The following is a 17,219-nucleotide window of genomic DNA, read 5'->3' on the forward strand; positions in this document are numbered from 1 at the left end:
ACAATGACATAAGCTCTCAGGAGACAGTGAGGAGCACAGGACATTATGTACATGCCCGCAAAATACCCGCCCATAGCCGCAGGGGTCAGATACCGGAAATGAAGAGAAAAGCACACATACACAGGTACACCCTATTAAAAAAAAAAAAAAAATTCTGTTTAACAATGTACATTAACCACTTAAGGACCCCTTAACGCCGATATACGTCGGCAGAAGTGCACAATATGTACATGTACGTCGCCTTCAAGAGCCCAGCCGGGGGTCACGAGCGCGCCGCTGGCGGTGCTCGCGACCTGGTCCTGTGCTCAGTGACCGTGCCCGCGGGACCCGATCGCCGCCGGTGTCCCGCGATCGGGTCACGGAGCTGAAGAACGGGGAGAGATGAGTGTAAACAAATCTTTCCCCGTTTTTCCTAGTGTGACTGCCACTGATCGTCTGTTTCCTGTCACAGGACGTCACACGACAAGCCAGGCCCCCACACAGTAGTAATCACTCCCTAGGAAACACTTAACCCCTTCACTGCCAGTGTCATTTTCACAGTAATCAGTGCATTTTTATAGCACTTTTCGCTGTAAAAATGACAATGGCCCCAAAATAGTGTCAAAAGTGTCCGCCATAATGTCGACCGCGCAATTGTCAGTTAAAGTGCCAAATCGCAAAAAGTTACCTTGTCCTTTAGCTACAAAATGGTTCGGGGCTTAAGTGGTTAATGTAATTCGATTGAGCTAAACTTATAAAATTGGGTGAACCTCCGCTTTGAGGTTGTTGCCCCATGTGATTGACTGATTAGCAATTTGTGTTACCAATTATTTGAACAGTACCTGAATAAAGTGGCTGGTGAGTGTACATTCCTCCTCCCTTTTTAGGCTTAATAATTAGAAGGCTGCAGATTAGATCAGAGCTGTGTTGTTCACCTGTTCTGATTGGAAGAAAAGAAACTCATTCACACCTGCTAGGACGCTCGCAGATTACTGTGCGATATGTATATCTTCTTCTAATAATGTATTCCAGCCACACAATCTATCATTCACGCATTCTCTTTTCACATTTCTAATTAATGAAATGTAATTTGCTCACTAAACTTTGTAGTTTAATAATGACAACTGAAAAATCACTGTGCGGGGCTCACAGAGGGTTGTGATAATCACCTTTTTACATACAAAATGCATGAAAGCAGAACAGCCCGCGTCTCATCTACACTGGGATTTAAACTGTACTGTTAATTTGAAACAGAATGCCATTTCTGCCTAATTTGTTATTTTGAAATTCATTTATTTCTGCCTGTCAGCATGTGATTTGTTTATTTCATGTAGACCAACATTATTTAGGAAACGGATAAAATGAAATATTCAGGGTCTGTAGGAAGAACAGATGCTACGGGAAAAGCTAAAATAGACAAGGGCACCTGCTGGGAAAAAAAATGTTGTAGGCTTTTAAGGAAGTGGCAGCTGTGCATAAAAAGACTACACTTAGATGGCAGTTCATGAAAATCCATCCACTGGGGATAATTTTAGTGCAGGGAATATATATTCCACCTATCTCTATGCTACCATATCCCCAGGATTTGGCTTAAAGGGACAACGTTTTCTTGCCCATGCTGTGCAAGGTGACAACCTTCCTAGAAAGGGCATTCTCTGCCCTTCATCCCATATACTAAGCATAAGTGTCCATAAGCTCAGCAGGGATCGCTCCGTATATCCCCGCTGAGCCGGCGGCTGACAGGGCGGTCCCCGCACACTGTGCAGGGACCGCCCTGTCTTTTCTCCGCTCTCCCCTATGGGGGGATCGGATGAACACGGACCGTGTGTCCGTGTTCATCCGATCCGCAGACGGAAGAAAAAATAGGACATTCTTCCGTCTGCAAAATCGGATCTTTGCGGAGGCGGATGAATACGTGTGTCAGCGGATTTTTATCCGCTGACACCCGCAATCACAATGTATGTCCCTTTTTCATCCGCAAACGGATGGATGAAAAAGCGGACATACGGTCCGCACGTCTGAAAGGGCCCTTAAACCTTGTACATACGATTGACTTATATCTGACTTTTCCGTGGATTTTAGTTTGAAGGGCGTTGTCCGTGAACTTTTTCTGCATACAGACGGCAGAACATTTTCAGCCAACATACACCAAATCACGTGTTTTTTCAGCTCTTTACTGCCACCCTTTGGGCAACTTCTGCTATTGTTGTCTGATGTTTAGCATTGGTTCGCAGCATGCGTGTTTGTACTTTGGATTTTAGTTGGACGGATTTGTATACACACGATCGGATAATCTGACGTAACAGATTTATTGTCAGACAGACAATTTATTGTCGTTAATTCCGCCAACAATTGTCTGAAGGAGCATACACACGTTGGATTATTCAACACAACACATCCATCAAACAATTATCGTTGTAAAATCCGATCGTGCGTACGGGCCTTAAGTTTCAGCAAACTGAACAGATTTGTAACCAGGACCAGGGATCCTCTAGCTCTCACGGTAGATGCCCCTGTGTTTCCTTTGACTCCATTTAGGCTGATATATATGCCTTCCTTTCGACAAAGATTCTCCCTCAAGTGCTGCGCAACAGGGGTACAAAAAGTTCCTGTAATCCCCATTACATCAAGTTGGTCCAGATGGACATGATACATAAACATACTCAGACTCCTGATGGACAAGCCATGACCACTTCTAAACAGAACATTTACTGGTACAAGGCTGATTAGAAACATATATGAGCAGTGCACATTTTTATTGAGCTTAAGTAGCACCTCAAATACTGCAAGAAAATCCAAAAGCTGCTGGTTGTAGAGTGAGATTAACAGTCCATAGTCCTGCTGTTCTTACTATGGAAGTCCAGCTCCTGGGATATAAGGAGTCAAAAAGAGTGGCATACATAGCCCCAGTAGTCCTTTATAACAGGCAGTATTGCACTCTTCTGCTGCACTGTTAAGAGATCCGGCCAAATCCAGCTTGCACATGCGAGAAACTCAAATCCAAAGGGCACAGAAGTCAAATGAGCGGTGTCTGTAGAATCAAGCAGTGCTCTGGGATAAAGTAGGGAGAGAGCGGCGTGGCAGGCAACTATGTATTTCAGGGACACACTCCATTTCTCAAGTCTGAATCTGAAAAAGTACAAACAGGTGTATCATCTCCAGCACCCCCTAATACTTACCTGAGCCCCATCCCTGTCCAGCAATGTCCACGAGTCCCTTAGCCATCCGGGACTCTCCCTCCTGATTGGCTGAGACACATCAGTGGCACCATTGGCTCTTGTGGCTGTCAGCCATTTTGGAAAGAAAGGGGGTGGGGCTGAACGGCAGCTCCATGTTTGAATGGACTCACAGAGCTACAGCTCGGCTCAGGTGCCCCATAGCAAGCTGCTTGCTGTGGGGGCACTCGACAGGATGGAGGGGGCTAGGAGCTGCAAAGAGGGACCCGACAAGCCTTTACAATCACTTTAAATTGTTAGTATTCCTGGGCTACTGTGTGGCAATCTAATTAAGAAATCGTGGATGGACTGCTGCTTGGATATAAGGTGCAATGTCCCTTTTAAGATGTGCTATGTGTCAAACCTAGCGATGTGATTCCCTATGCAGGGGTAGTGTGTTACTTCAATTAAACCCTTAAATCTTAACCTCGTTGATTAAACCAAAAAACAATAGTAATAATTTGTTTCTCAGAATCCTGTGTTGTATCCCCAGCAGTTCTCCTTGTGTCCCGCAGAGACAATCTGTGTTGACATGTAAGAAGAAGAATCAGGAGATATCCATAGTGTAATCCCATTCAATTTAAAAAAAAATGTTAAAATACAAAGTAGACACTCAGAAGTAAACTCTTGTGTAAAGCATAAAATGCCGGCTTGGAACACAACTCTGCCGCGTGCGCTCCAAAGAGCGTTACATCACCAGCGGTTCCCATCTAATGCCCTACGCTTCTCCCTCGGAGCGTCTTCAGAGGCAACTTGTGCTTGTGAGTGTCCAATTTGTATTTTAACATTTTCCTAAATAAACTGGATTACACTATGGATATCTCCTGAATATTCTTCTTACATGCCAATGCTGAGAGATTGTCTCTGCAGGACGTATGGAGAACTGCTGGGGATACAACACAGGATTCTGAGGATTCCAAGGATTGCCTTATACTGACAGGCGCAATACATATTGAGAGTTGGTGAGTGAGGACGCATGAAGAGGGGAGCACAACACCTGATTGCCCTTATCTGCACACTATGTGGTTCAGGGATTGCACTTTAGATTTGATTATGCACTTTGAAGACAGCATGAACTAGCACTTTTATCTATAAATGTTCTTTATGAACTGATTATTACTATTGTTTTTTGGTTTGATAATGGAGGTTAGAATTTGAGTGTTTAATTAAAGCAACACACAATCCCTGCATAGGGAATAATAATGTGATTGGAGCCTAAGGGACAGTGTTGATGAATAGCAAATACCAGTCTTTACCTTCTGCTGCCTATCAGCCTGGAAATTAAAAATTAAGTTACAAAGGGTTGGACTTAACCCCAGCGAAATTAACTTAGCCACACGTTTTCATCAGTAAGGCCGGTCATACATGGTTCGAATCTTGGCCGGTTCAACAGGCTGAATGTACTAAGTTGATCAATTTGGGTGCAACCAGCCTGCCGGATTCTCTTACAATTATCACCAGCATGTACTGTATAGTCTTCTCCCGACAGGGACAGCTTCATCTAACGCAGGAGCAGACAATTGCTTGGCAGGAGGGATTTCCCTGGACTTTCTGTGTTGGACTTTCTGTGTTGATGGGGAACTGTGCAAATTTCTTTCCTGCAACCTGTGGTTGCAGGAAAGGAATTCGCACCATGTATGGCCTGCCTATGATTGTATTCAGCTCAATTAAAATCCATAAAAAGCATACAAATGCAGTATAACTGTTATCTTCCAAATGGTTCCGTACAGAATGTAGGGCTAATGCAATAGCATCTTCTGTGGATCGATTAACCCTAAAGGCAAATTGGTAGCTATCCAGCCCTAATGGAATACACTTTTTTTAATGTCGTTTCAAATGAACTTCTCAAGCCATTTCATTACAATAGGTGTCAGAGCCACAAGAACTCGATTTCTTAGGAATTAGGACAATTACTAATGTTTTCAGGCACGAAGGCACCACCTTCCTTAAGGATGCATTAAGATTTCTATCTGCCAATTGATAGGCACATTTCTTTAAAATAATCCCTGGGATGTTATCAGACCCTGCAGCTGTTTTGCTTGATTATTGAATACTTTGTTCATAATATTGCTGTTTCACTCGTGAGTGCTTTTCTTTTAATCACTTTTTTAATAATTTTTCACATGGATTACTGTTTTGAGTCATACACTATTATTTCACTAATATGATGCACTTGTTTTAAAGGGGACAGGACAACTTTTTTTATTTAACTGCTTCTAAATATCCATGGAAGCCACTTCCTATCACCAGGTTGAGTCCATATGTTGTTCTTTTTTTGGACTCTCGCTTTGGACTTCAGTTACCATTAAGCGATCAGGATACAATGGTTTACGAGCGTTTCGCAATACAAGCTTTTTTTTCTTTTTTTTTTGGAGCGTTGTCTCACAAAACGAGCAGGATTCAAGCCGCTGGGGTGTGCAGTACCGCATTTGGCCAGAGGTGCGGGGGGCGCCGGAGACACTCGGAAACACTTGGTTCCTGAGTGTCTCCGGCGCCCCCACACTTCTGTCCACATGCAGTACTGTATATACCGGCGCCCCTACACCTCTGGCCACATACAGTACTTCATACACCAGCAGTCACTGTGGAACAAATTATCTGAGTTTACATTGATTCTTATGGGGAAACTCGCTTTAATATACGAGTGCTTTGAATTACAAGCATTCTTCTGGAATAGATTATGCTCGTAATCCAAGGTACTACTGTATATTATTATAATAATAGAGACCAATCCATTCCAACTTTGATGCAAGTGAAAGTACAAAAATTACAATCGCTTCAAACTGATTTGCTCTCGAAAGCAGGCATGTCCTTTACTTTAAATATGTAAAAATAAATAAGTTCTTTACCACAAAAATTGTTAAATCTTTTCAGGTGTGCCGTGAAATTTTTTAGGTGTCTTTTTTTAGTATCTTTTTGGTGCACCGCAAGACAAAAAAGTTTGAGAAACACTGATCTAAATTAATGAATGTTAGCTTTCTGTGAAACAAAACTCACCTCTTTTTTGCATCTTGCAGGTAAGAGGCCTCACGAATGTGGAATCTGTACAAAGGCTTTCAAACACAAACACCATTTAATTGAGCATATGCGCCTCCATTCTGGAGAAAAACCCTACCAATGTGACAAATGCGGCAAGAGGTTTTCACACTCCGGGTCCTATTCCCAACACATGAACCACCGCTACTCCTACTGTAAGAAGGAGGCAGAGGAACGTGATGGCACAGAGCATGAAGAAGCATTGCATGAGACCCTGAGCAACGAGCATGTAGATTCCCAAGCTTCTCCGTCTCAGATAGACTCTGATGAACGCGAGAGCTTAACGCGAGAAGATGACAGTGAAAAAGAAGAAGAAGAAGATGATGATGAAAAAGATACAGATGATGGACAGGAAGAAAAAGAAAGTGTGGAGATGCATGATTTAGAAGAGACGGAACTGGAGGTTGAAGCAGGACCATTGGAAGGTACTTTGAAGGATGAAGAATGTGTAGATAAAAGTCAAACCCCAGAACCAGAAGTCACAGAAAATCACGTGTCTGAAAATGACACTGCTGCCCTCCCTTAGCTGGTATATTTTTCCAATATGGAAAATCTCTTGACATTATACTGAAATTTATTCTATATTAAACATGCTTTTTCTCTGAAACACAGTAGCATATATACTGTGATTTCTGTTCACTACTGTGTTAAAAAAAAATCCAGGTGTGCCTGAATCTGAAACTTAGAAATTTTTCACAGCAATTTTAACATTTAGAAATCCAGTTTGTTACAAGTATTATTAAAGATATATATAGAAGATATGACTCAGCAGTCAAAAGCGAATCAGGTTTAAATGAACCTACCCATCCTGATCATACACACATCTGGAAACATTTATTTTTGTCAGTATTATGTTTCGTTATTGTGTCAGTTAGTTTGTACATTTGGGAGAAAATTTTATCCTTTTTTTTTTTTTATTATTATTATTGTTATTACCGTTACAAACATCTACTAAATCTGCATCAGTATTTTATTTTATAAAAAAAAAAAAATGTGAGTATAACTGCACTACAAAATTCCTTTACAAATAATGCATATTTTAAAATGTTATTACTACCTTGCTGTGTCCAAGACAAGGTAGAGTTTTATAGCTAATATAGTTTGCAAAAGTGTTAATTTACAGCATACTTTTAGCCTTAAGAAGACAGCAGCTTGGGAGTAAAGGTGTGTTCTTATCCATGAGGTTAAACTGCAATTATTATTTTACATGAAGCTCCATTTTGCAGGGACTTAACAGCTTTTTCTGGGAAAAAAAAATTGCAAAAATCAGTGTTCCTAATTGCTTGAATATGTAGTACATATATGAAGGATTTTAAGCTATGTATCTCCTTTTGGCCTTATGCAAGACCCTCTGTGCTGTAAGTGCCATTTTCAGTATTTTAAAGGCTGGAACTTGCCTTTGTCGGTGGTCTGTAATCACTAGCATTCTGGTATTGGTATCCTCATAAAGTAAGCCAAAAAAAACCCTATTTTTTTTTTGCCCAATTTAATTCTTTAGATTTTCACCATTTCTTTAATTTTGTCTGCTTTGTTTTATTTTTTATTTTTATTTTTTTCTTGTATGGTTTTTGTTCCGTTTCTTCCTTCGTTTTTTTGTTTAATGGTTAAATCCATAACTTTCTCCCCCCTTCTTTTCCTTTTTTATTTTATTTTTATTTTAAAACATCTATGCTTTGTGTAAATCTTAATATGGACCCTCCAATAGGAAGAAATTTTTTAAATGGTCCTCTCGTGAAAAGTGTAAAAAAAATGCCAATATTTGTTCCAAATGCTAACTATTATAGACCTTGTTTGTTAATGGTGTTAGCTAAAAAAATACCTATCAGTATTATTTTTAAGTTCATTTAGTTTTAGGTCTGTGCAACATTTTTTTTTTGTACTGTATGTCTTCAAAGCCCTGGCAGTATTAATACCCTTCTTACTGACCTGTACCTTTTTAGTTTTAGAAAACTTTTATATTTATGTGTCTTATTTTTATATTTCTTTATTTATTACACAGTCTAGTGTATAAAACTGTAGTTTGTATTAATACAATAATATATTTTAGTATGAAATTTTGGAAAGTTGATAAGATTTAAAGTAGAGTTACAAATGGTTCTCTTGCATTGAGATTCGATTTTAACAGTGTTATGTTAACATTTATACTTGCCTTGGACTGTAGAACAGGTAACTTGAGACGGGAATGTATTAGATTTCCACTTGCAGTCAACTCCTTGTACCGTTATCTGGGTTTTGATATGTAAAACCAAGTTTTAAAATTCACTGTGAGACACATGGCTTGAAGCCAAGCAGTTTATTTCGGATTAACGTTAATCACCAAAATGACTGTCCTTAGCAAGCCAAATTAGATAACTTTACGAAACAGTGTTGGGAAGTGGGAACAAAGTTTAACATGTTTGTGCCAATTAGTTCCTGTATCCATATGTTTTTTTTTTTTCTTGTTTGGGTTTTTGTTTTTGTATTTTATTTTAATTTTATTTTTTTTGGCAGGGAATAAAACAAACAAAACATAACTTTTTATGTTCGTTGTTATATCATAGTCATTTTCTAGTTTTTTACCAAGCTCCCTCTCTCACAATAAAAATACATCAACAAGTATCTGTCTGTTCATGTCTTATTTTTATGTATTTATGCTGCTAAAAGTGGTATACCGTGTAGAAGCTTTTTTGTACGTTTTAGGTGGACTTGAAGGAAGGTTACTGCAGTGGGAAATTCTCACTGGCAGTGGAGGATGTCATTCAAGAAATGCTATAAAACTGAAAAAATAAATAAAAATACCAGTAATTCAAATGATCAGTACCAAGTCAAAATAGATTCTTCAGTTTTAGATGCACTTACTAATTAACTAGTAGCTTTAAGTAAAAGAAGATACGACTTTTGTAGTCTGTCCACACAAAGACAACAGAAGATTCGGACAATGCCATTGCCGGGAATAGGCTCCGATTTGGCATGCAATTTGTCATCGGCATAATGTGATCGTAGGCTAAACAAGAGGCTTAAAACAACACCTTGGGAGTTTCAGTACACAATGACCAATCGCACATTTCCTTCAAACTTGTTTAATTAATGTAGTAAAGCCTATGTTGCACCAAATGGCAAGATGTTTCTAATACTTTAGAAATTGGAGATTCTGCAGGCCATTGAAGTGGCAGTCATATTGACAGGACATGAGATGATTGTTTTGTGACATGACACATTAACCTGCTGGAAGAAGTCCTAGGAACTGCCTTCAAAAATGTGTGTGTGTGTGTGTGTGTGTGTGTATATAATCTCAAAATAATGTACAGTGCCTTGGAAAAGTATTCATACCCCTTGTAATTACAACCAAAAATGTAAATGTATTTTATTGGGATTTTATGTGATAGACCAACACAAAGTGGCACATAATTGTGAAGTGGGAGGAAAATGATAAATGGTTTTCATTTTTTTTTTACAACAAAATATGTGAAAAGTGTGGCATGCATTTGTATTCAGTCCTCCTGAATCAATACTTTAATGTATAAAGTCAGGAGATCAATCAATTGAACTTTTTCAATGAGAAAAGTATTGAATTCCCATCAATCCCCAAACAGTCACTTCGTATGGACCATTCGGGGGATCACTTGGGGTGACCCATTCCATTTTTTGTTTTAATACATATTAGAACAAATAGAAAAAACGAGCTGTAGAGATAGTTTAGAAGAGATTGGGAGGGTGGAGAAGGGAAATGAATCATAAGGGGATTGGGGCGGGGTTTGGAACGGCAAGGCAGGGCAGCAAAAAATAAAAAGGAAGAGTAAAAACCTCCCAGAGCGATTAGCTGACAAATGGGTTCATATTTAAAAAAGAGCTGCTCCTTCCTCAGAACAGATGAACATATTCCACAACCTGATAGAGAAAAAGGAAACTGCCGCTCCAGGTGAGTGCACTCAGCAATCAGTGTCCTCTCAGAAGCGTGGGTGCAGGCAATGCACGGAGCGAAGACTGGAGAAAAAGACTGGACAGCCGCACTTCCACGAAATTCTTAAAATGTTGCCTTTAATAGTAAAAAATGGAAACAGCACTACAAATCACAGCAGGTAGTGGGTGGATAGCTGACGCGTTTCGCACTGGGGTATCAGCGCTTAGTCATAGCTCACTAAGCGCTGATACCCCAGTGTGAAACGTGTCAGCTATCCACCCCACTGTCTGCTGTGATTTGTAGTGCTGTTTCCATTTTTTACTATTAACCCTCCTGGCGGTATCCCCGAGCGTGACTCGGGTTGATTTTTTTGGCTAAAATCGGTAACCCCGAGTCACGCTCGGGGTAGCTGTGCAGAGCCTGCAGCGCGTGCTGGCTTACCTTCTCCTGGATCCAGCGATGTCACCGCGCTGTGTGAGCGAGCGGGACCTTGCTCGATTCACACAGTGTCCTCCTGTGCCGCCGATCTCCGTTCCCTGCGACGTTACGACGCACGGGGGCGGAGAACGGCGCCAAATTCAAAAAGGTAAACAAACACTATACATACAGTATACTGTAATCTTGTAGATTACAGTACTGTATGTAAAAAAAACACCCCCCCCCCCTTGTCCCTAGTGGTCTGCCCAGTGCCCTACATGTTCTTTTATATAATAAAAACCTTTCTTTCTCCCTGCAAACTGTAGATTGTCCATAGAAACCAAAAGTGTCCCTTTATGTCAAAAATGGTTTTAGATCAGCTAGAAAACAGCGATAATAAATTATAATCACTTGCAGAATTGTGCGACAGCGATTTGTGGGGAAATTCGTCATAAAAAAAAATAATAATGACAGCGACAATTCTGCAACTGAGTAAATTTCAGTGATTTTGAGTTGATTACATTATTGAATAATTTTTATTAGAATTATATTATTATTTGTTATAATTATTTATAATTATTTATTATATTATAATTTATAATTTTGTTTTAAAAAAAATGTCATACCCGGGATGCCTATTAGACTCTGGTTTGGTCAGATTTAAGTGAGTTATTCCTAAGAATTACAGGCCTACAGTATAAAACGCCAAATTTCCTTGCAAATAATGTTACTGCTTTCAGCATGTTTTTTCTGAAAGAATCATATCGCCAGGGAGGTTAAAGGCAACATTTTAAGAATTTCGTGGAAGTGCGGCTGTCCAGTCTTTTTCTCCAGTCTATATTCCACCACCTCCACGTTTTAGAATATTTTTCGGGTTTGTGTTGCGTTGTGAAGGTTAAGTCTTCCATTTTATTTATTTATTCCACTTTGTGGAGCCAAAGACTTACGATCGGTAGTTGTGTACACTTCCAGTGGAGGGGTACACAGGATTTGGCAGCATTCAGAAGATGACGAACAATGTTCGAGACATGTAATAAGAAAAATGCTAGATTGTCAGGAACCTCATATTCAGTAAACTTTTGAGTAATTCCCCAAAAGTATTCAATTTTAGGGCAGGACCAAAAGATATGAAGCAGCGTTCCATCACCCTCTTGGCATCTCCAACAACGATCGGTGGTAGTGGGAAAGAATATATGAAGTTGGTTGGGGGTGTAGTACCGTCTCTTGAGTATTTTAAAGTTTTGTTTTTCGAATCCTTGTACATATCGAGGATTTAAGGGAAAACCTAATAATGTTGCATTGTTGGTCCAGTGTAAAGGAGCGATTCAAGTCTTTTCCCCATAGCCTAAAGCACAGCAGGCCCTGGTCGTCAGAGGGGGTGATCAATAAGCTATAGGTTTTAGAAAGTACCTGAGGTAATGTACCTTCATCGAAGCAGTATTCCTCAAAAGTGGTTAGTTAACAAACAAAACTCTGCGGGTTTGGTAAGGAATGTAAAACATGGTGCAGCTGGAGAGCTCTCCAGAAAGTCAGACGGAACAGGCCTGTGACGTCCATTAGGGACGTAATAGAAGCCATCGACCTGCTATGAGGAAATGGGAGACTTGGTGGCATCCAATATGAAAGAGAGCCTAAAAGGTTGTATCATGAAGGCCTGGGGAGAATGGGGAGTTTGGGGAGAAAGAGAGTTTGGGGAGAATGGGGAGTTTGGAGGAGAAAGAGCAGCATATGATAATAACTGCAAGCATATACATGTCGCAGGTCCTATCAAGGGATGTAATTTCAGGGTACAAGGTAAAAGCTTGTAGCACCGCAGTATCCTACTTTATGCCTGTTCAATTTGTGTCCAAAGTTTAGCATCTGTAAAGGCGACACCAATCAATAAGTCTAAGGCTCCATGTACACGGAACGTTTTTACAACTGCTCCTAAATGATTAAACTTGCCAGATAGTAACCTACGTTCAAAACTTCAGTTTTGCCGCATTTACGTGCTGCGTTTAAATTTTAGAAGCGTTTAAAAAAAAAAAACATTTTTAAATGGGCAAAAATGCATATGAATGAAACGCTGCTAAACACGGGTTACCGCGTTTATTCGCCTTTGGCGTCTGAAACGTGGAAATCTTCTGCGTCTGAACCCATTTTTTTGCTTTTTAGACAAACGCTGTTAAACGCAACTGCCTAAAAACAGCAATAAACTAGACTATGTACATGGTCACATAGGATAACATTGAATTAGTTCAGGGGCAGTTGAAAAAAGTGTCCAACTGCCTCTGAACGTACGTTTAGCAGCGACCTTACTAGGTGCTCTCCTTGTCCGGCCTGTCAATTTTTAGGTGGACGGCCATGTCTTGGTGGGTTTGCAGTTGTGCCATACTCTCCATTTTTCGAATGATGGATTGTACAGTGCTCCATGAGATATTCAAAGCTTGGGATATTTTTTATAACCTAACCCTGCTTTAAACTTCTCCAAAACTTTATCCCTGACTTGTCTGGTGTGTTCCTTGACCTTCAAGATGCTGGTTGTTCACAGAACAGCTGTATTTATACTGAGATTAAATTACACACAGTTGGACTGTATTTACTTATTAGGTGACTTCTGAAGGCAATTAGTTCCACTAGATTTTAGTTAGGGGTATCAGAGCAAACGGGGCTGAATACAAATGCACACCACACTTTTCAGATAATTTTTTATAAGGCATTTTGAAAACCCTTTATCATTTTCCTTCAACTTCACAATTATGTGCCACCCTGTAAAATACATTTACGTTTCTGGTTTATAACATGACAAAATGTGGAAAATTTCAAAGGGTATGAATACTTTTTTAAGGCACTGTGTATATGTAAATGTGTGTGTATGTATGTATGTGTGTGTGTGTGTGTGTGTGTGTGTATGTATATGTATATATATTTATTGGGGTACGCCTTGCTAGTACCGGGTTGGACCTACTTTTGCTTTCAGAACTGCCTTAATTCTTTGTGGCATCGATTCAACAAATTATTGGTAACATTGCTCAGAGATTTTGGTCCATATTGACATCATAGCATCACGCAGTTGCTGCAGATTTGTCAGCTGCACATCCATGATGCGAATCTGTTGTTCCACCACATCCCAAAGGTACTCTATTGGATTGAGATCTGGTGACTTTTGAGGCCGTTGAAGTACAGTGACCTCATTGTCATATTTAACCAGTTTGAGATGATTTGAGCTTTGTGATATGGTGCATTATCCTGCTGGAAGTAGCCATCAGAAGATGGGTACACTGTGAACATACAGGATGGACATGGTCAGCAACAATACTCAGGTAGGCTGTAGCATTTAAACAATGCTCTATTGCGGGGATATGCAATTAGCGGACCTCCAGCTGTTGCAGAACTACAATTCCCATGAGGCATAGCAAGACTCTGACAGCCACAAGCATGACACCAGAGTCAGAAGCATGATGGGACTTGTAGTTTTGCAACAGCTGGAGGTCCACTAATTGCATATCCCTGCTCTATTGGTACGAAGGGGCCCAAAGCATGCCAAGAAAATATCCCCCACACCATTACACCACCACCACCAGCCTGAACTGGTGATACAAGGCAGGATGGATCCATGCTTTCATGTTGTTTACGCCAAATTCTGACCCTACAATCTGAATGTTGCAGCTGAAATTGATACTCATCAGACCAGGTAACACTTTTCCAATCTTCTATTGTCCAATTTTGGTGAGCCTGTGCAAATTGTAGCCTCAGTTTCCAGTTCTTAGCTGACAGGAGTGGCACCCGATGTGGTCTTCTGCTGCTGTAGCCTATCTCATCTTCCCCACATCTAGATGCTTAAATGCATTGAGTTGTTGCCATGTGATTGGCTGATTAGCAATTTGTGTTAAGCAATTGAACAGGTGTGCCTAATAAAGTGGCCAGTGAGTGTATGCGTATGTGTGTGTATATATATATTATGAATTATCCATCAGTTTCATAGTCCACAATAATTCTACCACAAAAATATATCCAACCACTACTAGGGAGCAACTGTAGCCATAGCTTTAGAGCTAAAGATGCACTGAGGCTCGGCAGACTTGAAAGCTCCACACTGACTGTAAAATGAGTCTACATCATCTGCATTAGGCAAAAAGGAGGAATTCTAGTTTACAATGTTTTCAAAGTTAATACATACAGTAGAGTAAGTGCTAAAACTTCAACACTGAAAGGAATGTATTGGCTAAATGAAGCTTTGATAGGAACTTCATTACACAGCAGGTACCCAGTAACGTTATTTTGAACAGCTGTGTCATATCGTGACTGGTTTTGCTTCACATGACCAACTCATCTTTTTTTTAATTCCTAAGAATTCCTAACATTTTTAATCTCTTGTTGAAATATGCCACCTTGCCTATGCAGGGCAAAGTGAAGGTGTCTCTGCAAAGGGCATTCCCTGACTCGCATTACCTGCACTCCCTTGCAGCTTCTTGCTCCTCCACCGCTGGCAAAAATATCTGATGCTTCTGGTTATGGAGGGGCATGTGACCTTCTAGCCTCGTACACACGATCAGTCCATCCGAAGAAAACGGTCTGAAGGACAGTTGTCTTAGGTTAACCGATGAAGCTGACTGATGGTCCGTCACGCGTACACACCATAGGTTAAATAACCGATCATGTCAGAATGCGGTGACGTAAAACACAACGACGTGCTGAAAAAAACGAAGTTCAATGCTTCCAAGCATGCGTCGACTTGATTCTGAGCATGCGCAGATTTTTAACCGATGGTTTTGCATACTAACGATCGGCTTTGACCTATCGGTTAGCAATCCATCGGTTAGATTTTAAAGCAAGTTGTCTTTTTTTTAACCGAAGGTTAAATAACCTATGATGCCCACACACGATCGGTTTGGACCAAATGAAACCGGTCCATCAGACTGTTTTCATCGGTTTAACCTATCGTGTGTACGAGCCTTCTAAGTGGCAATGACATCTAGATCTTGCAGCCAATCATTAGGCCCAAGTACTGTCACATGATCAAGTAACCAACATCACTGCTGCCCTGTGTCATTGTCAAAGCTGATTTCAGGCTGTAGAGAAGCAAGGAGCTGCCAGGTTATGTAGGTAAGGGAATTATTGAGAGGGGTCCTTTCCAGAGACGGTTACTTCGTCCTATATCAACAAATTGACAGTGTCTCCCTAACCACTTACTGGTCATCTCCTCAAGCCACACAGAGCTTTTTTGTTTTGTAATTTTCAAGAAGTGGCAATAAATCACTTTACAAAGGGAAAAATTTCTCCCTATGGAGTAAGCTATACACTAGAGGTAGCATGTAGTACCATCCTGTGCGATCATGGATTGCTGCTATCCCTGGATCTTTGCTGAAATGACTGTTTACAGGGTATAGAGACATAATAGTTAACTGATTCCTTTTAAAAATCCATTAAAAATAGATAAAAATCAGTCATATAATGTACCTGCAGTTTCTAGTTTTGTTTTTGCATGTTGTTTCCTGCTTCTGTGATCCACAGAGCCAATACAGGGCAGTGATGGTTTGGAAAACGAAACTGATTGGTGCTGAGGGGTTTTAGACACACAATAATCACACCTCCTTGATTAGTGACCACAAAGAGAAAGCTTCCAGTACTGTGGTCATCAGGAAACAGACAACCAGGAAGTGTGGAGATCAGAGAAGAATTACAGCAACTTGAGAGCAAAAACTAACAATGAGGACATGAAAACAGCACTGCATTAAGGTAAAGGAAGCTATTAAGATTAAAAAAAAAATCCTTTACAAACCCTTTAAGTAGTCAAAACCTGTTAAGCCCCGTACACACAGACATTTGTCTGACCAAACTCACATTGGAATTCCAACGGAATTCCATCGGAGTAAAAGAGAACATGTTCTCTATCTAAACTCCGATGGAATTCATCGGAATATCCAATGGAAAAAATCCGATGGGCATACACACGGTCGGAATTTCCGATGGAAAAAGTCGGTCTGACTTTTTCCATCGGAAATTCCGATTGTGTGTACGAGGCATTAAAGGGTATTTTTAAGCCCATTTAAAATACTACTACTACTACTACTACTACCCTGTCACATGTAATTGTGTTTCTAAAAGGACCCAAGCTTTTAGCAGTAAAGCCCTGTACACACGATCGGATATCTGATGGAATCTAATCCGATGGATTTTTTCGTCCGATGAAGCTGACTTTCATCAGTCTTGCCTACACACCATCGGTCAAAAATCCGACCGTGTCCAACTCGGTGACGTAAAACACTACGACGTGCTGAGAAAAATGAAGTTCAATGCTTCCGAGCATGCGTCGACTTGATTCTGAGCATGCATGGATTTTTGACCGATGGACTTCCAGAAAGGAGGTTTTTGTTTTTTTCTATTGGTTTTTTATCCATAGGAAAATTTTAAAACATGTTCTATTTTTTTTCATTGATGGAAAACAAACCGATGGGGCCCACACACGTTTGGTTTGTCCGATAAAAACGGCCCATCGATCCGTTTTCATCAGACAAACCGATCGTGTGTACAGGGCTTAACTAGAACTAATGGTAGTCAGAGCCCTCACTTTGATGAGTAACCCATTATATGGTTTCTGCTGAAAATTAAGATTTGATAATCTTGTCTCTTCAATATTCCATGCTTTGTTAGAAGGCTGACCGCAGCCTCTGTGGTGCATGGAAAATGTCACAATAGCTTCATGTGAATGA

General features: G+C 40.3%; 1 protein-coding gene across 1 annotated transcript in view; it reads left to right on the forward strand.

Annotated features, from left to right (window-relative positions):
• Window positions 1-8,828, forward strand: part of ZEB1 (zinc finger E-box binding homeobox 1) — a 193,938-nt gene extending 185,110 nt beyond the window's left edge. The window contains exon 9 of the mRNA XM_040352620.1: window positions 6,212-8,828. Within this exon, the coding sequence (XP_040208554.1) occupies window positions 6,212-6,756 (545 nt within the window). The 3' untranslated portion in view covers window positions 6,757-8,828. The remainder of the gene's footprint in view (window positions 1-6,211) is intronic.
• The last annotated feature ends 8,391 nt before the right edge of the window (window positions 8,829-17,219 follow it).

Source organism: Rana temporaria, chromosome 5 (genome assembly GCF_905171775.1).
Source record: "Rana temporaria chromosome 5, aRanTem1.1, whole genome shotgun sequence".
NCBI classification, from domain to species: Eukaryota; Metazoa; Chordata; class Amphibia; order Anura; family Ranidae; genus Rana; species Rana temporaria.